This window comes from Lindgomyces ingoldianus (assembly GCF_010093535.1).
Source record: "Lindgomyces ingoldianus strain ATCC 200398 unplaced genomic scaffold BDR25scaffold_6, whole genome shotgun sequence".
Classification (NCBI taxonomy): Eukaryota; Fungi; Ascomycota; class Dothideomycetes; order Pleosporales; family Lindgomycetaceae; genus Lindgomyces; species Lindgomyces ingoldianus.
This window is the reverse complement of record NW_022985167.1, coordinates 1,671,625-1,686,537: the sequence shown is the minus strand read 5'-3', so window position 1 is coordinate 1,686,537 and position 14,913 is coordinate 1,671,625. Positions and strand designations below refer to the sequence as shown.

Sequence of the window (14,913 nt, the reverse complement as noted above, 5' to 3'; positions counted from 1 at the left end):
GAGGAGGGGGCTCTGTGGTGTCCCAATCGTATCGACGACCTGCAATGACTGCCACAATAAGAAACTATAGATTAGCCGTTTGCCAGATAGTATATAACTAGTAGTGAGATAAACCTCTGTGATTGATAAATAGAGTTCAGTATCTGAGTAGAAGCTCTTGAGTAGCCATCGACGTGACGGAGACGCTGTTTACCTCTGCATTTCTAGAAACTTAACAAGGCGAATTCGAACAACGGCGTCCTGGCGGTGGTGGAGATAGAGAGCTAGTTAAATTGGATTTCAGTTCTGCGCTAAGGGGTCGGACGCGTCTGACGCGTCTGAGAACTTAGCCTGACCTCTCCAAAGAGGCCTAAATTTCTTACGCGCCGCGCATGTAGAACTTTCACCACCAGGGACTTCTTCATACTTTCATGCCGTCAGTAATCAAGCACTAACTTTAATTAGAACTATAGAGAGCATTTAGAGCTACCACATGAGCACTACGTGGTCTAGTCCTCTGCTATGGATCCCCGAATCACTTCGCTTTGACGTCTAGCTACCTAGCATATATGGATATCAGTACGCCCAGATTTTCTTTTCATCGACGGAGTGCCCCATTTTAAACTTACTAAGGCAGGGCGGGAGCGGTTCCCTGTGGCGTGATTGGTAGCCAGCAATATCGCAAACCTTCAGTTGGAGTGAAAGCACCTGTCACGTGCGTTTTTGGCAATGTCTCTCCCTGCGTTGCCCCTCCAACCTCCCCTCCTTTCACCTTCTCTACCTCGCTGTACTGATCTGAGTCTTCTCGTTAATTCGACCTGTCAGTTCTCTTTACCTGTTATAACGTGGCGTCGTCGCGTAACGTTAAACATCTACACCAGCAGTCAATCTGACCGGTTCGCTTCTATTTCTTTTCATTTGGGAGCAAGTTTGCTGACTTCGGGAAGCTGCTACACGTTGCATGGACCGCGCCATCCCTCCATTTGAGTCTCAATCACTAGTTGTTCCTGCATCTCATCGCAACCTCGCCCAAGTGCCAGGAATCTTGCGATCGCTCTTCAGCGCATCCAACAATCATGCCGCCCAATGGTCTCTACACCATTCCGCGTCACCATGGGTACGGGTATAACGTATCGCAGTCGCGCCAGACGTTCAGCACTACGGATTTCGACGACGACGGTAATGACAAGGATGACTTTTCTACAGTAACCAATTCAACGAAGAAACATTCGCGTAGGAAAGATCGAAATTTTTGGAAAGAGCGAAGTGAAAAGAAGAAGCATAAAAGCGAGAAGAAATACCGCAAGCGAGAAATCGCAGTCTCAGCCACTGGGGACAAGTCTGAAAAGGGACGCGAACTAATCGGAACTAGTTTGGTCGACCAGGCTTCTCCGTCTGTCGCAGCTACTCCTACGAAGAGCGATAAGAAGACGGACAACATTAGTAATAACCTACAAGTCTCGATAAAGAAGCGAAAGCGGGCTTCAACAGTTGCCCCTGAGACAAAGTCACATGTAAAGGGTGGGAGCACAGGAGGATTCTTGGTTGGGGCTCACATGGTTGAGGATATGAAGAAGAGCATGAACGAATTTGGCGGTGGATTGCTCTCTGTGTCTCAGCCGGACTCGTCCGATGCACCTACAAATCGGCTAATTATGATGGAAGCCCTTAGAAACCACAGTTACATGCCTGAAGAGACAAGAGCAAGCCCCAGCGTTGGTACCGGTAAGGTTGAGGTAGGTTTCTAGGTCCGAGCTGCTCTTACGTCAGAACATGAGCTAACGATTGTGGTTGTAAAGGTAGGAGGGTTAAGAGGAAAGAAACCTAAGAGGAAGAGCGAAGAACTTACCAAAGGCAAGACGACTGGTGTTACACTAAACGCCAACGGTATTGGAGGCTCCCCCAATCTCAAGATTCCTCGCAAGTCGCCGATTCCCCTTCTTTCCTCATCACATATTTCCTCATTCAATATCGTAGCAAAGGCCGAGAAAAAGCGCAATACTGCCCATGACGTATCGGATGTATTGGTGCCTGAGACACCCCCGACCTCAATTGGCAAAGGGGTGCTTCCAAATTTTCGAAAGACTCCCGTACCATTCCCGTCACTTCTTCAAACTGGGAATTCCGCCCCAAAGAAGATCGAAGACCCACGGCTGAAGGATAAACATCACTCATTTACTCTTGAGGAGAACACCAATCTATCATCACATACCTCTGTTAAGACGCCGAAGCCTCATAAAGTACGTCGAAAGTCTGAGGCGCCATTTCCTTTCACCCCAACGACGCTTGACAGAATGATCAAACCTCTCTCTGGGAGTGAGCCGAGACCGAGACTGCACTCGAAACAATCCTCCCGAGCATCTTCGGCCATAGCTTCGCTTCCATCTTCGTCCGAGTCGTCTGTCGACCTCCCGAATGGATATGAGCGCGTTGGTAAGCCTTATGCTCGATCTGGAGCCGGAATCGATGCATTCGTGAAACCTGAGAAGAGGAGAAGAAAAGCCCGCGAGTCCCATGAAGAGGCGCCATTCAACGTCTTCGCACAGAAGTTTGCAGAGGTGCAAATTGCTGTGAACTTTTCTGAAGAGCAAGAATATCTCCACGATTATATGGCCTGGCACCAAGCTAACATCGCCGACGTGCCTCTTCCGTGCCTAGGTACTGCCAGCGGTTGCACGCCGAAGAAAGAGGAAATCGTCCGTATTGGAAAAGAGAAGAATCTCAACGTATTGGCTCTCCTTGAGAAGGACCATGAAGAAAATTCCTTAGGCGAAGCAACCAAACGCGTCAGACAGGCTGAAGGCTTCTTGAAAACAACTATCCTTGCCAAGGTGCCAGTGCCTGTTGGTAGGATCGAGGGGGTCTGGGCTTTGTATTGCCCCCAATATGCAGAGCACCACTTTGATCGTTACGGCTATGGCATGCGCACCTTTCACATCTCTACTATCGCTGGCTTCAAGAACCAGAATGTGTTCACCGCGCGTCTTAGCATTCCTCCACGACCGACGTCGTTTTCCTTACTCAGCTTTTCGCCGCCGCCGCATGCGTCGTTCCGCACGATGACCATTCGGACAGCTGCAGAGGAATACAAGATGGAGCTTACATTCCTAGGCAATGGTTACTTGCAGCTAAGAGTTGACTTAAACTTGCTGCTGCGCGGGAAGCCAACGGAAATGGTAGGTGGGAAGAAAGTGTGGATGGAGTTTATGGGAGTGCATGAGAAGGCGCTACAGTGGGCTGAGAAAAGGGATGAGCTTGAGGAGGCAGGCAGGAAGTATTTCGCCAAGTATGGAGGTGTGGATGATGATTGAAGAATCGGAGTGGGGGCCGGGTTGTCTGAAAGGCAACTCGCATAAGGATTTATTGTTGGTCGCTTGGCGTATGCTCTGGACGCTATAGTTGGCACGTACTCATCCTGCAATGTGGGAAATCAGATCTCATTCCTTTTCACGCCCAAGCACCTTTTGGCTGAACCTGGCCTGTTATCCAACCATAGGAACGCATGTAATCCAAAACCGTCACCTTACAGCCCCTGTAGGATATTAAAAACGGCTAGGTAAGCATTGTACGTTGAGGCAATGTTCTCAATTCAGACGTCTCATACATGTCTCAGAATACGGATGCGCATTCAGGGGCATAGCATGCCGGATTTGGAAAATCGCTCCATTCCTTGATGTTTTTGCTACGAACTGATACGCCCACGAACTTATTGAAGATATTCCTCCTGCAGGTGCGATGTAGGGCTCGAATCATTACAAATTCCCCGAGCAGCCGTGCAGGGTGGTACCCTAGTTGGTGTGGTCATCTTTCAAGTTTCTGCGCTTAGCCCCAAATTTGAAGTTCTCATTATATGGCTCACTCTTTACTTTTTCAGTTGCTTGATCCAAGCCACATTCTGAAGCGCTTCGCAAGATTTCCGTATGGAGCTTTGGTTGTCACAGCTTTGGCCCCCAAAGGATCCACCACGTTCGTGGGGGCTAAATTCGCAACCTTCACCGACCGTGTCTGGGCAAACGACGCATGTGGTTATTAAAGACTGATTCCAGGATGTTTTTACAACCTGCATTGCCCTTGTTTTCTCTATAACTCTACGTACAGTTTTGGTGAGAGAGATTCATTTATCTGTAGATTGGTTTAGGTACCGTTTCAGAATACTGAGATACTATCGTTAGGTCAAGCAAGATTCAAGAGCGCTCTGTCTCCTAGCGCCCGTTAATCTTTTTAAACGAACACCCCACCCGTTCACACAACGATAACAACGCCCACCAACAACCTTCACACTTCTCCAACCCACTCCACCATGGCCCTCCGCTTTATCCTCACCACCCTCCCCACCCTGGCTATCGCCGGCCGCATTGAATCCGGCTTCTGCCCCGCCGACGTAAACTCACTCATCCACTCCCCCTTCAAACCATACTTCAGATGGTGGACCAAAAGTGACGTCCAAGCGTGCTGGGGTGCCGCCGACTGTCTTTTCGAAGCCGCCGGCGAATCCCGAAAGCAGCAGTTCGCCGCTACCGCACTCATCATGGGGCTAGTCCCGCTCACATTAAAGGACATAGCGTGGCCGGAGCGCAGGATAATATACGTGACAGACACCTTGAATCCGATTGTTGAGATCTTAGTTCTCGCGTTGGGACTTGTGCCCGTGGAGACAGGAACGAGCGAAGAGACAAAGAAAAGAATTGGCGGGATTAACACGATGGCGGAGGCGGCGTGGGATCAGACCCGGTTTGTGACCGGGCTTTGGGTGGCCCTTTCGGCAGTCGTGATGTTGGCTTCATATGCTGGGCTCGCAGTTATGGAAATATATTCAAAGCGCAGCGCACTAGGTTGTCCGTACCCGGTATTTGTGGCGACGTGGTATGTGGTCGCGCTTGTTCCAGCGGCGATTCATATGGTGTTTGCGGGACTAAGGAGGAGGAAAATTAAGAGTGAAAAGTCTGAGAGGATTCAAGCCCAAGGCGCGGATGCGGGTGCCCGTGTGAAGACGAATGGGTATGGGCTGCAGATTCGTGAATGCGATGAAAGAGATCCAGAGCGGAAAAGGAGTATTATTTCGGCGGTGCAGGGTGCAGATGAGGCATGGCCGGTGCAGTTGGCTTGGGGAATATATTATATTGCAGGGACATTGGTGTTTACATCTATCATGGCAGTAACGGTGATTGAGTTGGTTGTGTGGGTGGGATTGGGGCTCGCCGTCACTGGGAGCAGTAAGCTGTTGGCGTTCTTTTTGTGCTTAGTATTTGAGAGGAGGGGAGTTGAGGTAGAGCCTGGGAGGAGGGGCGAGAGGGAGGCTTAGATGATGGTTTGACTCTCATATTCAGCTCGACCTCACTCGCTCTTCGCGAGCACGCGAATCTGCTTAGATGGACGCGGAATGCATGGGCGAGAGCTGCGATTTCATGATTCTATGAGTTATTTCGGCTTCCCGAATCGGAAGGCCTTCGTTCCGAAGAAATTCTCCGTCGTGCCATGGGACGTGGCTCGCCGAGATAGCGTTATCAGACACGGACCTCGTGCCGCGTTTCACTATTGGGACACGTGCGCGGAAACGGATTCCCGCACGGACGCCGCTTTTCATGAGGCTCCGCCCTTCATCCAGGTACAGTTTTGACTGGTAGATTGTTAGTTAGACCATTTTTAGTCTTTTTGGAGAGTTAATGCGCAAAACCGAGCAACTACCCCGCTCTCATGCTGTTTTAACTTCCTTCCCCACGACTATCTCCATCGACCGGACCTTCCTCCTCCACACTCGATTAATTTGACAAGCACACAAAAGATGGATCTAGGACACATAGACTCGGAGTTTCAGAGAGCGGCATGGTAACTTCAACGCTTTCATGTTAAGTTTGACGCCGGAGGATCCGAGTTGTAAGGCCAATGGGTCCTTGACAGCGACATCCCCACTAGAATCAAATAGAGAGATCTACCAGCTGAGGGCGTTCAAGACTGAATTGGAGGAGCTTCGAGCAGAGATTGAACGCGGGGGCGTCGTGCTAACAGGTCGAAGGCGAGAAGGTCGGCTTGAAACTAGCCCCTGAGAATAGAGCTGTCTTATCGCAACATCTGACCGACTAGCTGAATATCATTGTCTTGGGACTAATGTCAATTCCTTAAAGGGACGAAGTATTCCTGGCAACGAAAGACTTTGGAAGGCAAAAGCCCAGTTACCTGAGCTCTTTGTTCGCCACCCTGTCATCGTCCATCACAGGGCTTCCAACGAGGCGTAGTACTGTACGATTGGGCGATTTTAAGGCCTGTACGGGTGAGATTTTGTGTACGTTTGTACAACAGGGAGGAGGAGAGGTAGGTGTACGTATTATAACTGTTACAGCTCACGTAATCTGTACAAGTAGTACAATTTAATTAAAGTACACTGTACTCTAGTTAAAACAGCTAAGACTATAAGTTTCTAAAGATGTAAAATTAAGGTCTAATTAACTATAAAATAACTAGTTCTCCCTAGTAACAAGAGCAGATAGGACTAGATAAGGCCTATAAGGCAGTAAAAGGCGTAGATAGATAACTCTATAATAGAAAATAGTCTGTAATAGGCATTCTTAAGACAACAGACTGCAGATAGATAGGTTAAACCCCTTAAAAAGAGATTTAAGCGCCTATAGGCCTCTTACTTGCTAGAGCCCTCCTACCCCTCTAGAACCCCTATATAAACTTCCTAAAAGGGTAATACAATCTGTACTATGTACTGTACCTAGGGCATTATTAATTGTACAGTATGGCTCACAAACTTAGTACATTTGTACTAAACACGTGACCGTTACGGTTCACTTTGTACGGACCGTAGTACGGCCCGTTGGAAGCCCTGGTCCATCAGCTCGCTGGCCGGATTCAGGAACTCGTGGACTCACAATGGAATCTCTATGGCTTCTGCAACTGTCTTCCCAGTTGGCTTTCCAGGAATCCCCTATAATCAAGGATATCGGAACACCGGCTGCCGTTTGGGCGGACATCTCTTTTTACCATGGCCTGGACCTTTTCTAAGCCCTTTATTACACCATTATATCCGTTCCCATGTCCCTTGCGGCCCTTCAAGGTCACCGAGATTCCTTGTTTATTTCACTTCCTTCGGAAATAGCTGCATAAAACGAGGGGTTCAAGTGGGTGTGCTTTAATAAGCGATACAGGAGGTACTACATTAGCCGTTTGCCTCAAATCTCGACATTATTTCAAACTACCGTACAGGGGTCTACAAAGCCTCAACGGCTACTTCTGTCATTACCGTTACTGCATCATCCCAGCCAACGCACGCTGGAAGCCAAGCTGGCCCTCGGCACTCATGAGCTTCCTCCAGTGATGATCTCCTCCGTGGAATCCCTCTCGTCGCAGCCTCTTCCTTTCCTTTTCCTGATAGCTCCATACTGCACACGACTGCGGGAGCCGGAAAACGAACATAAGGACACCGTATACGGCGCCTGCCGCAGCTGCCGCATTATTGGGGCATACGTAAAACCCTTGACCATGTCAATTACTGGTTACAGATGGAAAATTCGAATCGGCATACCATGGTTCAAAGAAACTCTCGCGAAGGTGTATCCAGCGAGTGTGTCGAATGCGGCTCCGAGCGGTAGAGAGGAAAAGTTGGCCGCTTTAGCGAATTAACTGAAGTAAGTGATACCGTCATCGAAAGAGGACTTACCTCCAGCCTGTGCGATTCCGCTGCCGAGAAGGAGAGGGGCGCCAGCAGCTATGGCTCCGACAAGCATGGCATTCGGCGCTTTAACATTGTCAATAATACGTCTCTACTCTCAACAAAGACACCTACTGGACCCAAGAACCTTATCACCCATCAGCAGAGTAACGATAAACGCATTCCCGAAAGTTGTGATTGCAAAGGCTAGGCCCAGGACAACAACACTCGACCCAGTCAAAGCCACCAGAAGACTGTAGTTTAGAATTCCAGAGGACATAACGCCACCAAGAGCACCTAATTGAACTATTCGGGTGGTCACTAGACTTCCTGCAACGTGCGCGCCTGTTGCCGCCGCTGCTGCCCCTGCTGCTGCACAGAACGCAAAATCGAACGCGGCTTCGATCATGCGCATTAGGGCTGCTGGATCTTTAGCATCTTGGACTCGGCGTCACTTGCGCCAGATTTACTTACGTATTCCAAAGAATACCGCTAATTGGAACTTGAACTCCCAACCTGAACCACGTTAACAAACTGGTTGCTTAAAAGTTTTCCAGATTTCTTACCGTCATCATCCTGATTTCCGTCCTTAAAAAAAGCCGAAACAAACTCAATCAAAGGCCCCAACAACATCATCATTGCCAAAATCTGCCCAAATGACCAGTCACTCCCATCAGATGTCGTATTGTTTCTCTTAATCATGAGTTCGAGCATAGCAATTAAATAGCACCTCCCAGCAACGTCACTCATCACACGGATCCCAGCAAACTCTTCCTCATCCGAACAATATCGCTCTTTTCTCGCCGACCAGACCAGATACGAAACCGGCAATCCAACGAGCATCAAGGCAAAGTTTGCGAGAAAGAGCGCCCGGAACGTCGGGTTAATCGCCGAGACATTCACGCCAAACATCACATACATAACCCCATCATTGCACTGAGGCTTCGGACCAAAACTCTTTGCGCGTGCAAACACGGAGATCATGAAAATAAGTAATCCTAATGTTCCACCCAAATACACGACTTCGAAAATTGCTTGCGTGATTTGCTTTTGACGCACATCCCTCTTCGGTCGGATAGAAACGCCAGCCAAACCGACCAAATGGAAAATGCAGAGTGCATGGAACAAATCAAGGGTTTTCTCCCCAGAGTAGACGAAAGTGGTGAGTAAGACTGCGAGGCCAGTTAGGCCCATGGAGGTTTCAATTGAGCGGAGGAGGGCGTCGGACGCGGAGAATAGGGACAGGATGGGGCCGGCGAGGGAGAGGATGTAGAGAGATATGCGGACCTGTGCGTAATATTAAGTTAGGTGCGTTTAGGGGTAGAGGATGGAGGAGGAAGTACACCGATGCCGATGATGTCCGGGTTGATTTGGATGTCGCATTGATTTGACATTTTCGTTAATCTTTGTGAGATGACCACTATGGCTGATGTGTTTAGATCAGACGAGAAATTATAACACCCATATATGTCTTACTAGATCTAGCTTCATGGGCTATTCTACGGATCCAGATCTACGCCGTGAGTCTTCTGGAGCATAAGGTGGAAGCATCTCACCACCGCTTCATGATCCCACCTCGCATCTCAGCTCCTGTAGCTAACATACGACGGACTGTTTGTGGCTGAGGCCAAGAGTAGCTAGCGGAGTTTTAAAGCCACGCGACCAGGGGATGCGACTCGTGAACCTCACCTGGGCTCCCGTGGACACCTCAACAGACTTCGCCTACGTTGAAAAAGCAAGCAAGAAAAGATAATGTGATCAAATTTAACCCATACCATACCAGCTCTAAGATCGATATTCAGTGAAGTTGCCAAGAAAAGTCCTCGCGGAGTGGCAACGTAATTCCGGCCAAATCTGAATCATGTCAAATTTCCCACTTAACTATAAAGTCGCGCAAAAAAATAATCCTTGCTCTAGTTCTATGCCACCTTTTTGACTCCGAAAACCCTTCATTTACGCCAATTTTTACCAGCCCCTCCATCTAGTGCTGACCCAAGACGTTTCGACAACACTCGCAATGTATTTGATGGGAACTTCGGATACCTATTGATTCTGTCCGTAGCCTTTGGATATGAATGTTACCGCATATTGTCTCCCCTGTCGGATATCTTCAAGATTCACCTACATAACCGCCGAAGGCTTTCGATCTATTTTGTCAATAAGGAGCTCGGTTTCTTGTTTGCCAGCCTCCTAAGTAACCGACCCGGAACATGGCTGTTGTAATTGGGATGTAATCATTCAAGCTCTCTAGGATATAGCGAGTACGGTGGGGTTTGTGAGACCCTCGATCTAACACATTGCGATGCTCAGGAAATGCTTCCCCTATGCGAAGCCTCCTGAGAGACATGGTGTGATGATCGAGAATTATAGAGATGATTTTTCTCAGTCCCTTTGTTTGCAGTTACGGAGCTCTCAAACCTCCAGTCACCTGACACTACTTTCACCTGCTGCAGCCTAAGCTAGTGGCAGCCTTAGGTCGCCTGACAGGTTCACCTAGTACTATATAAACCCGTAGCTACCCTCCTTTAGCAATGAATCCAGTTCCTCATGCCTCTGGTGCTCCTCCTAGCTTCACACCTTCACTCTAGAACCTCTCTTGACTACTCGTAGGCAATGCGTTGTAGAGGTCGGAGAAGCTCTTGACTTTCTTACGGAATTGTAGTAAATGTACCGTCGTGGATATTGGAGGCCATGGCGTTGTGAGCGCTCTCATCGCAGCTATGTTCTCCGTATGCAAATTTCTTGGATGTCTTAATGTGCTGAGCGAAAGCTTGAATGTAGCTTTCTTGTGATGTTCTAAAGCACGCGCATGGCTTAAGGAGCCAATTTAATTAATAAACGAACGGAAAGCTCAGCTGTATATGATCGTGATAATATATGGCGATTAGAGCCCCAAAGTTCTAATCGGAAATGCTAAACTAGGGTTGAGACAGGGATAGTTTCTAGGTGTGAATCTATACTCAGTGTCGAAAACAATGCAACTCTCATATTACGAGATATTTCATGAAGACAAGCAGATGATACGGTTAGGAGAACTCCGTAACTGTGAATATACCTCCTTCTGGAACAATTTCTTGTGGCACACTTTAGAAGGCTAGATTGTTCTTGATGTGTCATTCCATTCAGGTAGTTTCCCAAGTTGGACAAGTCACTAGGGCACAGGATAATCGGGGTACTGCTCAGGTGTTGGCCTCGATTTGGCTGGCCCACCAACCGGGTGAAGGGCAAGGGAGCAAAGAGATGAAAGGGCTCCATGTAACTCTTGGCGAACGGAAGATTGCTTGGTGTTTGTAGACTTGTTACTTAATATCCGAGTTTAGAGCCTGGTGCTGTGCGGCTCTGGACTAACGCGAAAATTATATGGGTATTTGGGCTTTTCTGTATGAGTGCCGTGCAGCAGTCTGTATTTTCATTCAGAGTCGAGAAACAGGAGTGCGCGAGCGCTTAGCTTGTGTGAAAAGGGAGATCTTATATCTTTTTGCAGGGCTCCACTACCACAAATGATCCAGAGCACTGCGAAGGCGACCGGCTACCTACGGAGAGTGCAAAAATATACCACATGATGCAGTCTGGGGACCACTAGAGGGCATGAATGACGGTTGTGGAACTATATATAGAACTAGAAGCTCCTAGAAGAATACACATAATAAGTTGGATAATAAGTTAGCTCCGCGTAAGAAATCCCTATCAGGAACTGGAGGCTCCCGGCAAACTGTTGCAGGTGGCAGAAGGTCAACCTTCTTCCATGCACAGAAGAAGAGTATTAAGCGGATAGAAATGCACGCGCAACACACACATTGGGGACGAAGGGGAAAGTCTTACCATAAAGCACGAAAGGGTTCGAGAAAAGGCACTGAATTTCTGATTTATGAGGATACCTACCCATAAATCCGTGCATAACGGCACACGAGTTCCATGAGCTAAAGATGATTTTACCTTCGGATTACGTGTGGCAACATTGGCCTACGTACCACGATCATCACCGTTCTGCTACCTCTACCACGATCCCCGAGCGGAGGATAATTTCCCGGCCTGGCGTAATAATGAGTCGCGCTCGGAGGTGACCTGTTGGAGACTCGTGGTCAGAGAATTGTTCTCATTGATGAGGCGAACAATCTTAGCGTTGGCTGCAGCGAGATCCTCACGAAGACTGTCCAGCTTGGTCTCAGGAATAAGTTTGACTGGAATCTTGATCTGATTTGATTCAACCCTAGGCTTAGGATCCATAACCTGCAGCTCAACGTGCTCCGTCTCATTCTCGGCCATCTGACATGAGATGTCATTTGGGGTCAGCCCTCCCTTAAGCATCACCGCAACAGTGATCTTGAGCTCATCCAGACATTTCATCATCTTCTCTGGTATGCCTTTGCAAGAATTGAGACCTTCTAGCTGCTGGCGAAGTGCAGGCTCAAGCTTAGCTAGTTCAATGTATTCGGTTTCGAGGTTTTCCGATGTCTCAGCCTTGCGGAAGATCGATCGCATCAAGCCAAACGTAGTCCTACACCTTTTGTATTCCGGCCTGCCAGGCCTCTCCGGTGGTAGAATGGTGTACATATCATCGAGAATAGCTCGGATGCCAGAATGGCCGGGGCGGTGGAACGACCCAGCCGTCATAGAGAATTGATTGGTTGGTGCTTGCACAGATTGATTTTCCGAGTTGGGCGGGGTTGTATGCGGGCAGTAGGTAACCGGAAGGCTTGTCATTTTATGTAGAGGGTCCATATGAACACAATAGATAATTGTTGCGCTGTCCGACAATTATGGCTGCGCTTTATTCACTGGATGAAGGGAGTTGCCGAAACTGAGGCGTTATACTTGAGTTGTTTGCGAGTGGGCGTAATAGAAACTCCTAGAGATGGGTAGGGATTGTAGTTTGCAAGATACTGGGACAGGAGCGGCGGGTGTTTTCTATACTGCTTGGCGGTTCTGGAAGTGGCTTCCTGTGAACTTCAGATGGTGACTTCCCAGAAGGTGGAAATTTGCTGCCCTAGTTAATTGGAAGGAGCTGTTTAGACTATAAATGAATTTCATTGTAGTTCTAAAAGGTAAGTGTGCGCTATCAATTGGAGCCCGGTTAGTCTATCCATGTATCATTTGCGCTATATGGGAATAATTATGTTTTCTTAGTCCTCAATCATCCGGCACGTTTCCTACCCAAGTTCTTAAGCTCTATCAACCACTAGAGGCTCACATATCACTTAGTCCAAACTTAATAGAACCGTATTATGTAGTGGGCTCTCAAAGATTTCGAGAGAATCAGACCAGAATCATTGTAGTCTATTAGCTCGGGTATGCCTATTCCAGACGGTAGTATCATGGCAAGAACATGAGTGAAAACGGCCAGAGGTTCTTGTTTTCTTCCTTGGCGGTCGTTCTCTCCTAAATATGCTCTACCTGTGGCACCTTGCCTCCTGTTTCGCACGAATGCAGGTGAAAGGGCCTAGCACCATAGCTGAGTGTAGTCAAATCGCGATTCTCGTGACTCGCCGTTCCAAATTGCATCGAAGATTCTTCACCTTGAACGCAAAAATTAATTTTTTTTCAAATAAATTAGACTAAATACTACTGTACACTTGGGCGCATCGGCTAATGCATCACAGAAAACAGCTCGGTAAGTTCATGATAGCATCGAATACCATGCCTGACCCTCCCTACCAACACCCCATCAACGGCATTCGTTAAAACGTATAATCGAGAAGCGGGTGTGGCGCTGCAAAGCTTACGCCAGCAGCCAATACGAGCTATTCAACCAATCCAATCCGAGATGCCATTAAATGTCACTTGCAAGACCCTGCCACGTTTCATGACTCCGGGGTTCCAAGAGGGCGATGACCGAGACGGCTACACTATGATATATCATGCTGCCATTACAAGTTGGAAAGAGGAGACTGCGCCTTTAATCTCCTAGGCTTGGACCTCCCCGAGCAAGCACATGCGCCACTTCAGTCCGCTCAAGCCGCTCAGTTATTATTGCCAAGGCTGTTAGACAATACGGGGTGTAAATACAGGTATCTTCAAGATTATTCTCCTATTTCAGCAGTACTGTTTTACTCAGTATTATCATCGTAGTCACAATCACACATTTACCTCTCTTTCGCACCATCTGCACCAAGTCCCCGTTAATTACTCTACTAAAACTACTATACTTTCCAAGCTCTCCGCCTTCGCTCTTCTGGCGGCTTCCGCCATTTCCGTTCCAACGTCCATCACCGAGGAACAAAAACCTATTACTGGACCGTCACAGACTTCACAAGCACTTGTACAGCGGCAACCTGTTACTAAGGCTGCAGCGTAATGGGCGAAACCGGACCGCCTAGCCGACCATCATTCGATGCTTATGGATGCACTGGGGATCGTTTGCAAAGAGAGTTCAAGCACTGTGCGACGATTGGACCAGATGTCCCTGCCAATGCGGAGACCAATGAATTGAGCCTAGGGAGGGATGTCGGGGTGAATGTTGCCGTGAAGCTATCCCACCACCAGTGAGCTTAAAATTGTCCCGAGTATGGTGAGCTAACGCAAATACTTCGTAGGAGCGGCGTGTAGTACATCTATACTGGTAACCGAACTGTCGGCAACGCAAGTGGTGGTGGGCTAGTCCGACTCATCATCACCCCGCATATTGTTACAATTGTGCCTGACAGAGCATGAGGGTAGGGAATAGAATGAAATGGCCGACTAGGAATGTCTATTCTCATCTCATATTGATATATAGGGTTTTATAAAGTTGAGCTGCGTGGAGATTTGGATTAGAGATTGTTGAACAATCCGTAGTGTGGCTTCTATTTCACTTCACAACAAGCACCATCTCCACAGCAGAGTCTCCCATGATAATACCAACATTTTCTCAACTCCCTGGTAGTTAGCACTTTCTGGAACGAACCAACCAGCACGTGATTTAAACTATCATCACCTGTGCTATCATTCGCATTTCGGATGGTGTGCTCCCAGCCTTACCACTTCCTGCCACCGCTGAAATCAAGGATGGAGTATACTGAATCATAATTGTGATCCAATCCTCAGACAAGTGAGAGTCCTTGTGCGGCGTGCAGCTGCATGAAGGTGACGATGGCCGGAGAGGGACTAGCGCGACTACGCGAATGCCCAAGCCACCCCCTGAGATTTTCCTTCACCCTTCATCACACTAGGGGACTGCACCACCCCAAAACGAAATATTTACGAGAGGCAGAGATAGTTTTTGAATACAAAGAAGAGACGAAGGCGCTGCAGCCTTACACTTCCTAGGCAGTCGCATGGGTGCACGGAAGATGGTGAAACAGTTG

General features: G+C 48.2%; 5 protein-coding genes across 5 annotated transcripts; 3 read left to right on the top strand and 2 right to left on the bottom strand.

Annotated features, from left to right (window-relative positions):
* Positions 1-1,055: 1,055 nt before the first annotated feature.
* Positions 1,056-3,290, top strand: BDR25DRAFT_340594 (uncharacterized protein; the record flags this gene model as incomplete). Its single annotated transcript, XM_033693519.1, has 2 exons — positions 1,056-1,715; positions 1,779-3,290. 2 exons carry the CDS (start codon positions 1,056-1,058, stop codon positions 3,288-3,290), a joined length of 2,172 nt encoding a protein of 723 aa, XP_033551789.1.
* A 584-nt stretch (positions 3,291-3,874) lies between these two features.
* On the top strand, positions 3,875-5,281 carry BDR25DRAFT_280577 (uncharacterized protein; the record flags this gene model as incomplete). Its single annotated transcript, XM_033687823.1, has 3 exons — positions 3,875-4,082; positions 4,152-4,920; positions 5,011-5,281. The coding sequence occupies exons 2-3, from the start codon at positions 4,280-4,282 to the stop codon at positions 5,279-5,281; spliced, it is 912 nt and encodes a 303-aa protein (XP_033551788.1). The 5' UTR covers positions 3,875-4,082; positions 4,152-4,279.
* Positions 5,282-8,122: 2,841 nt separating this feature from the next.
* BDR25DRAFT_215217 (uncharacterized protein) lies at positions 8,123-9,024 on the bottom strand (the record flags this gene model as incomplete). Its single annotated transcript, XM_033684831.1, has 2 exons — positions 8,123-8,917; positions 8,974-9,024. 2 exons carry the CDS (start codon positions 9,022-9,024, stop codon positions 8,123-8,125), a joined length of 846 nt encoding a protein of 281 aa, XP_033551787.1.
* Positions 9,025-10,002: 978 nt separating this feature from the next.
* Positions 10,003-11,213, top strand: BDR25DRAFT_351427 (uncharacterized protein; the record flags this gene model as incomplete). Its single annotated transcript, XM_033694849.1, has 8 exons — positions 10,003-10,053; positions 10,172-10,186; positions 10,255-10,418; positions 10,481-10,527; positions 10,595-10,675; positions 10,761-10,914; positions 10,946-11,048; positions 11,115-11,213. The coding sequence occupies 8 exons, from the start codon at positions 10,003-10,005 to the stop codon at positions 11,211-11,213; spliced, it is 714 nt and encodes a 237-aa protein (XP_033551786.1).
* Positions 11,214-11,626: 413 nt separating this feature from the next.
* BDR25DRAFT_311334 (uncharacterized protein) lies at positions 11,627-12,334 on the bottom strand (the record flags this gene model as incomplete). The annotated part of the gene is made up of 1 exon (XM_033691229.1): positions 11,627-12,334. The coding sequence occupies one exon, from the start codon at positions 12,332-12,334 to the stop codon at positions 11,627-11,629; it is 708 nt and encodes a 235-aa protein (XP_033551785.1).
* Positions 12,335-14,913: the final 2,579 nt, after the last annotated feature.